This window comes from Lepidothrix coronata, unplaced genomic scaffold, assembly GCF_001604755.1.
Source record: "Lepidothrix coronata isolate B3197 unplaced genomic scaffold, Lepidothrix_coronata-1.0 Scaffold24, whole genome shotgun sequence".
Lineage (NCBI taxonomy): Eukaryota > Metazoa > Chordata > Aves > Passeriformes > Pipridae > Lepidothrix > Lepidothrix coronata.
Genome location: NW_016690204.1, coordinates 1,519,742 through 1,528,029, shown reverse-complemented (window position 1 = coordinate 1,528,029; position 8,288 = coordinate 1,519,742). Strand labels below are relative to the sequence as shown.

Below are 8,288 nucleotides of genomic sequence, written 5' to 3'. Positions count from 1 at the left end.
CTTAATTCTGACTCTCAAATGGCAACTTCTTGTAAAGCCAAAGATCAAGAGGCTTCTGGAATTAATAAAGACCAACCACCCTCTGATTGGAACGACTGCGTTTTTATTTTGTACTATAAATAGAATTCCCCTCTATTTCCCATTCCCTTACACAGGTAAATGAAACATGTAGCTGCATGTAACTCCATCCAGGAAAACACCAGCCCTACCAGCTTGTACCCACGAGGTAAGGCAGCTGTGTGTGGAAGGCACTCTGCGGTGGGTTCCGTTGCATGCTGAGCACTGCCCCTGGTGTTGGCCCATTCTGCCATCTCTTCACATCCTTTCCTTGACCTCTGGTATGTGAATGCTCCTCCTGGATCGATGGCTGGAGCCATCAAAGCACATCTCCACTCTTCTCCAGCAGCACAGGCACGTAGGTGAGCAAATGATGGTGTTGGGTATCCACGTGGTGATTCTGGACTGAGATGTGCAGCACACCTTGGGTTTTACAGAGCTGGTTTTCTCACAGGACGAGCCCATCATTGATCAGTTGTCCACAGTGAAACTGTCTGGCTTATCAACATGCAGCTGATGTAACCAGCTCCTGCTGGTCACCTCGGAGTCACCCGGACCTTCAGTCTCTCTCCTGACAGCCAGACGCAGTTTCAGGAGCGACTACGTGAGGATATGTTGAGGAAACTGCAGGTTCTACTGAGTTCTGGACTTCAGGCACTTCACTGTCCTAAGGCTTTCTGTCTTGTTTTCTGTTGGGCAGGGCTGAAGAGGGGGAGAAGGTTTTGCTGTAGTCCTGACAGACGTGTTTTCCACTGCTGGTGGTGCTTTTCTGCGGTGTTTGACAGCAAGCAGTGTGGCTTCGCAGCATGGCTGGGGCAGAGGCATTTTGGAAGCATTTCGGAAGAGGCGAAGGAGGGCAAGGATTTGCAGTGATCTGGTTGTCTAACAAGTGCTGCAGCTCTGACTTGCTGCTCTTAAGGAAAGTTTCTAAAGTGGAGGGAGCGCTGTGTAGTTAGTTCCGGACACCAGGACTGCCAGCTCCTGGATGGACATCTCCTTGTTGAGGTAACTGTCATACTGGGCCATGGTGAGCCTCCCGCTCTTCAGGGCATCCTCAATCGAGAACTCCCGACCAGACTTCCTGTCCAGGATCACGGACGACTCCCCGTTGGGACCCTTTATTGAGATCTCCTCCCAGTCACATTCCTGACTCTTCAGTTTGACAAACAGGCTCCATTCAATGAGGCCAAACACATGAGCTTCCTCTGGAGACATCTCTTTCCCCGTGTCAGGGTCAATGACCACGATGGAGCGCCTCAGGTGGTTCTCCCTTTGCTCCCTCTTGATAGCCACTGTCTTGAGGCGATTCTGGAGTTGCTCGATCTCTGCATCTTTTTCTCTGGACAACTGTTTCAGGTCCTCTAACTCTCTTTCCAAAGCTTGGAACCTGGAGTCCAGGTTTATTCCACTGTCCACGTGGGTCATGTTTCTTAAATCCTGAGCTTCTGTAGCTGTGAGTTCAATCTCTGACTGCAGTCTCCTTGTTTCCATCAGCAGGTTCTGTTTCTCGAGGTGTAGTTTGTGGTTTTCCTCCCGTAATAAGTCTAGTTCCTTTGATGACTTGGAGTTGTTGAATTCTACCTCGGACAGCCTGGTTTCCAGGCGGTTGATATCTGCATCCAGCTCCCTCTTGCGCCTACTTTCTTCCTCCAGATTGTTCTTCAGCTTTTGAATCTCGTACTCCGTGTCTCCTTTGTCCACTTGGACACTCTCTGAAAAGACCACTTTCTCTTTGACCTCCATCTTTTCCAAAGAAAGGAGCTTCTTTCGCAGGGCTTCTAGTTCTGTTTGCAAGACTTGTCTCCGGTGCTTCTCTTCTTCTAATTCCAGCTTGAGGAGAGAGTGCTCCTTCTCCTGCTGGGGATCTTGCTGAAGGATCACTTTCTGCTTCACAGTCACTCGTTCTGTCGTCTCCCTCTCCTGTTCTTCCAGCTCGTTCAAGCGGATCCTCAGCCTCTGCACCTCCAGCTCGGCCTCCCTGCGGGCCTGTCTCTCCTTCTCCAGCTCCCCGAGCTGCCGCTCCAGCTCGGAGCGTCTCCTCTGCAGCTTGCGCAGCTCCTCACGGAGGCCGTCGATCTGCTTCAGCTCGCTCTCAATGCTCTGGGAGAAGGAGTTGACTTCAGCTTTCAAGGCAGGATCTTGCTCATACTTCACTACTTCCTGCTGGACCACTTTCTCCTTCACCTGGGAAAGCTCTTCCTCCTTCTGTCTCACTTTTTCTTCTTGGAGAAGCCTCTCCCTCTCCAGGTCGATATGTTTCATTTGTTCATCTGCCAGCTGCACTCTCAGTGACTCCACCTCCTCTCTGGTCTTGGGGTCTTCTCGAAACTGCAGAATTTCTTGAACAACTTCCTTCATTTGCACTTGAGGTTTGGTATCTTTCAAAGCTTGTATCTCTTGTTTCAGCTGGTAGATCTCCAGGTCAGCTCTTTCGATAGCTCCAGTCCTCTCTATGATTTCCTCACGGAGCCGCTGTAGCTCCTTTTCGGTTTCTGGATCATTTTTGTACTTAATGACCTCCTTAATGACTTCTTTGACTTCTACCAGTGGCCCTCTGTTCTTCAGAGCAGCCAGCTCATTCTGGCAGCTCTTCAGCTGTTCATCACCACCGCGGTATCTCCTCTCCTGCTCCACCAGCTCCAAGCGAAGGTTGGCAACTTCATTTTCAGCCTTGGGATCTGGACGCACAATCTCACGCACTTTCTCCTGAACAACCACCTTGGAGTTCTCTTCCTCCAGCAGCTGGATCTTCCTGAGCAGCTCAGCCTTTTCCCGCTCGTTGGAACGACCCTTGGACTTCTCATCTTCGTACTGGCGCCGGAGCTCGTTCACCTCCCTCTCAATGGCCAAGTCCTTCTCCACCTTCAGCACCTCCTTGACGGTGATTTTGCCCTCGGCGATGGCCCGTTCCTTCTCAAGACGTTTGAGCTTGTCCTGGAGGAAGCTGAGCTCTTCCTCGTGCTTCTGCCGAAGGGCACTCTCCCTCTCCTTGTTCTCTTGCAACATCCGGAATTCCATCTCCAGCTGGGGGTCGTTCTGCAGCTTCAGCACCTCCTTCTCCGTTACCTTCTCCTGCTGTTTGTTCTTCTCGCTGGACAGCACAGCAATTTGTTGGCGTAGGAGGATGACTTCATTCTCCCTGGTCCCTTCCTGCCTCCTGAGCTCTTCCAATTCTTCTTTGAGCTTCAGGATTTCATCAGCTTGAGCCTTATCTTGTTCAATCCTCAGCACCTCTTTCACTATGTACTCCTGCCCTCCATCCCTCTTCTCATGCTCCAGAACACGCAGCCGGATTTTAAGAGCCTCCAGCTCATCCTGAAGCACCTGGTTCTTGCGCTGCTCCTCTGCCAGGTTTTGCTGCAGCCTGTGGAAGCTCTCCTCCAGCTGAGGGTCAGGCACCTTCTTCACCAGTTCTTTCTTAAGCACAGTTTCTTGGGGCTTCTGGTTTTGCAGGTGGACAATGTTGTTCTGAATGGCTTGGATCTCTGCTTCAAGCTGTTGCCGACGCTGAGTCTCATCCTCGAGCTCTTTCTTCAGCTTCCAGACTTCTTCCACGGGCCTCACGGATGATTTGGTCTGGGCAAAGTCTTGTGTCACCTGAACCTCTGGTTGCTGTTGGTGGAAAAAGAATGTGTAGTTAAAAACCCCCAATTAATCATACTTTTGGTACTTACCATACAATCAGAACCATTTAGGTTGGAAAAGACTTCCAAGGTCATCAAGTCCAACCTGTGCCCGATCCCCACCTTGTCACCCAGCCCAGAGCACTGTGTGCCATGTCCAGGCATTCCTTGGACACCTCCAGGGATGGTGACTCCACCACTGCCCTGGGCAGCTCCTTCCAATGCCTGACCACCCTTTCAGTGAAGAAATTTTCCCAATATCCATCTAAACCTTTCCTGGCACAACTTGAGGATGTTTCCTCTCCTCCTGTCCCTTGTTCCCTGGGAGCAGAGCCTGACCCCCCCCCAGCTCCCCCCTCCTGTCAGGGAGTTGCAGAGCCCCCCCTGAGCCTCCTTTTCTCCAGGCTGAGCCCCCCCCAGCTCCCTCAGCTGCTCCTGCTGCTCCAGCCCCTTCCCAGCTCCGTTCACAATCACTGCCCTGCCCCTGCTGCCACAGATATTGGTGCCTCCTGTGACAAAGCAACAGGAGGGTGTTGAACTCTGGCAAACTCTGAGCAGGAAGTATTTGCAAACAGACTTCCCTGCAGGTTTTCAACCTGAGAAATGCTTTCTGCAATGTCTGCTGCTGTCAGAACAAAGCTTTTGCCCACAAGGGACACTAATTCTGGCATGGAGTGGCAAAAAGCCTTGAAAATGATGCGGAGCTTCCTAGGGTGAGTGGGAAATGGGACTGGGACACACAGAGGGATGGTCTGTCTGTCATAAGTGTCTGCTGATTAATGATTTAGGGGGACAAAACACCAGCATGTTTGTTCCCAGTTCAGCTTGTGATAGCAGAGCCCCACGTGTGTGTCACTCACACTTCAGTGTCCCGTTGCTCCAGGTGAGCCCTTACCTGCCGCAGGAGGCTCTGAGCGAACTCCAGGTTCTGCAGCCTCTGCTTGTTCACAGCGTTTACTTCGGTGTATTTGGCTGCCAGAACAGCTTCCTACAGAACAAAAAACATGTTGGGAAGAGGTTGAAAAGACTAGAAATAACAGCCCCTAAGGAGGTAACCCTGGGTGCTCCTCTAAAAACCAGCAGTGACCTGCCAAGCTTGGGGGCAGGAAGAGCGATTCTCCTGCACACTCATGGTCGTGGTCAAACTGTTTCCCAGTCAAGACAAGCAAAGAGAGGTGCAGCTGAGAAAGAACCAGGTGGACACTTCTGTCTGCCTCCACAGGCAGGAGGATTTTGAGGCAGGTAGCAAACATATCCTGCATAAATAAGTATCTTGTGGCCTGATCTTGCTCCAAGTATTTCTATCTTTGGTGGTGAAATCTCACTTTCTGTTTGAAAGTCTGGAGAGGGGAAAAACAATCAGGTTTTTGGCTTTTCTCCCCCCCCTTTCAAGAAGTGTTAAATTCAGCATTTTGCCTCTCTAATTCTGGCCAGACCAGCCCCAAAATCTGATGGGCTAAGAATAACGAGGAATCCCTTCCTCCTGATTCCCTGCCCTTCCTCACAGTCCCCTCTGGGACCAAGTCCCCGACAGTAAATATAAGTATTTGCAAACCCCCACAGGTCCCATGAGCTGCTCGAGCTCTCTGTTGGCTGCTCCTTACCTCCTCCTTCACTTTGGCAGCTGGAGACTGCAGCCTGGGCTTCTTGCTCATGTACCCGTTCCGGTTGTTCTCCAGGTCCAGGATGGACCGCAGCTTCTCAGCTTCCAACTCATAGTCCTGTGGGAAGACATGCCCAGGAAGAATGTGAGGTTACTGGGTCCCCTTCATACACAGGCTCCTCCTAAGCCCTGGCTTTAACAGTTTCTTCCCTTGAGCCGTTTTTTGGGGAGTTGCTGAGGTTGGTGGGACCAGAGCTGTTGGCAGGAGCTGCCGGCAGGTTCTGAGCTGGGTCACTGCAACAGCCCAGCTGTAGGTGTGTCCTGACTTGTCCTGCTGGGTTTGGGGTGGGAACTCTCCTCTCCCAGGCAGTAAAACCAGCTGCCAGGCTCATGGCCACATGATGTCGATATTGGGGTAGATACAACATGGTTTAAGCTCATCAGCTGACTGAGCAAAGGGCACTGGCTTTCTTTAGGTGGCTCCTTGCAGGATGTAGTTGGTTCTGCCCCTCTCTGACATTCTGATGAGACCCCAGCTGGGGTACTGCACCCAGCTCTGGGGTCCTCAGTACAAGAAAGACTGGGACCTGTTGGAGCTGGTCAAGAGGATGCCACAAAACCCCAACTTCTGCTCTGGAGCCAGGCTGGGAGACCTGGGGGTGTTCATCCTGGAGAAGGCTCTGGGGAGACCTTAGAGCCCCTTCCAGGGCCTAAAGGGGCTCCAGGAGAGCTGGAGAGGGACTTGGGATGAGGGCCTGAAGGGACAGGACAAGGGAGAAGGGCTTTCCACTGCCAGAGGGCAGGGTTAGATGGGATATTGGGAAGGAATTGTTGGCTGTGAGGGTGGGGAGGCCCTGGCACAGGTTGCCCAGAGAGTGGCTGCCCCATCCCTGGAAGTGTTCAAGGCCAGGTTGGAAGGGGCTTGGAACAACCTGGGCTAGTGGAAGGTGTCCCTGCCCATGGCAGGAGGGTGGAATGAGGTGGTCTATAAGGTCCCTTCTAACCCAAACTGCTCTAAGTTCTCCCACAGGCAGAACTGCAGTCCTTACCTTCACTGCCTGCTGGTACTGCTGAGCTGTGGCAGAGACCTTCTGCACCTCCTGTTCCTTGCTGGCAATGTCACTGAGGAGAGCCTGGCAGGAACAGAGACACACAAAGCAGACACAAATTCATCATTCAGCCTTTTTGAGGGCTGTCATTAAAATCACAACATTGAGAATCACAACCTACTCAAGCTACTCTGCTCTGTGTAAACAAGGTACAGGAGGGCATAGAACTTTATAAAAATAAAGCTAATATTTATGTTTTTCTATTTTATGTTCAGGAGTTATCTAAGTTCTCTTGTTTTAATATTGTTCCCTCTCCTCTCCCTGCGGAGCCCAGGCTGCTCTCGGAATTACCGCTTGGTTCTTCAGCTTCATTTCCACTTGCTGGATGTTGTCTGTCTCCTGTGGCTCATAGTTGGGGATGTTGGACAGGAACTGGTTCACCTTGTCGTAGTTGGTGCGGTAGTTGGAATAGGCACTCTTTGCTTTCTGCAGGGTCTGCGTCCTGTGGGGGGAAAACAGCTCAGCTTCAGTCCTGTCACATCTCCTGTGTCTTCTGCAAACACCTCTTAACCACTTCCCCTGCTCCCTGAAGACATGGATTTGAGCCAGAGTTGTTCTCTTGGCAAAGTCCCCATCTCTGTTGCGAGAGCACTTAATCCTAGAGTCTTCCCAGAACTACCCAGCCAGCGCATGGGTGCAACCACTCCCTCTTCCCCCTTAGACCTCCCTGGAAGCCCTTCTGCAACTCCTCATTCCCAGGATGGTGTTGTGGCTCTTCCAGGTTCAGTGTGGTTCCAGCAGTAACTCTCCCAGCTCTCCAGGCTGGCCCTGGAGTCTCACCTGTGGTCGATCTGCTTGCTGAGGTTGTTGAAGCGCTGGTTGAGTTTGTAGAGCTCGGCCTCCTGCCGCTCGATGTCGGGGCAGTGCTCCTGGAACTTGCTGGCCAGGGTGTTGGAGCACGTCTTGGTCCTCTGCAGGTTCTGCTCGGCTTCGTTGAGCAGGAACTTTTTGGACTGGAGCTCGTTGCCCATGGCCTGTGGAAAAAGCAGGAGAGAGGGAGTCTCTTGGGTTGTACAAATGCCAGGCTTTTGTCACTGTTCCACTTCTATTGGAACATCCTCTGCAGAGGATGAGCTGTCCAGGTGTGGACAGAAGCAAATTCAAGGCTTGCAAGGTAACCAGAATTATGTTGTAAATCTGAGGGGAGAAAGCTACCTCTTGCTCTCTTCTCTGCCTGCTAACCTTCAAAATCAGCCTTCAAAATGTCTGGTGCTCCTCAAGCAAGGATTAAACACTGCTCCTGCCAGTGCAGCAACTCCAGCAGGAGCTGTGACAGCTTTTGCACACTAGTCTGAACTCGGAGAATTGATGGAAAAGCTGAAGGAGCAGAGAAAGTTCTGGCCTAGCCAATTCTTGGCCTTTCTATAGCAGAAGGAAATTCCAGTTTGGGTTGGTAGCTTTTCCTAGCAATAAGTGTCCTCAAAGCCTTGCCAGGTCCATCTCTTTCCAGTATCAGGCCACTGCATTGCTTTTCCCAGACCATTTTATGCTTCACTTCTCAAGGAATCACAGAAGGTTGGAAGGGACATTCAAGCCCATCTCATTCCATCCCCTGCCATGGGCAGGGACACCTTCCACTAGCCCACGTTGTTCCAATCCCCGTCCAGCCTGGCCTTGGACACTTCCAGGGATGGGGCAGCCACAGCTTCTCTGGGCAACCTGTGCCAGGGCCTCACCACCCTCACAGCCAAGAATTTCTTCTCAATATCTAATCTAAATCTATTCTTTCTTAGTTTAAAACCATTCCTGTTGTCCTATCACTCTCTGCCTGTGTCAAAAGTCTCTCTTTTTTAAACTCCCCTTCAGGCACTGGAAGGGGGCTCTCAGGTCTCCCTGGAGCCGTCTCTTGTCCAGGCTGAACATTCCCAGCTCTCTCAGCCTGGCTCCAGAGCAGAG

General features: G+C 51.6%; 1 protein-coding gene across 1 annotated transcript in view; it reads right to left on the bottom strand.

The window, feature by feature from the left end:
• Nucleotides 1–100: 100 nt before the first annotated feature.
• PPL (periplakin) overlaps nt 101–8,288 on the bottom strand; it is a 29,908-nt gene continuing 21,720 nt past the window's right edge. Inside the window, exons 17-22 of the mRNA XM_017808670.1 lie at nt 7,173–7,366; nt 6,684–6,834; nt 6,333–6,416; nt 5,285–5,401; nt 4,576–4,668; nt 101–3,669 (exon numbers count right to left, since the gene is read on the bottom strand). Of these exons, the coding sequence (XP_017664159.1) occupies nt 985–3,669; nt 4,576–4,668; nt 5,285–5,401; nt 6,333–6,416; nt 6,684–6,834; nt 7,173–7,366 (3,324 nt within the window). The 3' untranslated portion in view covers nt 101–984. The remainder of the gene's footprint in view (nt 3,670–4,575; nt 4,669–5,284; nt 5,402–6,332; nt 6,417–6,683; nt 6,835–7,172; nt 7,367–8,288) is intronic.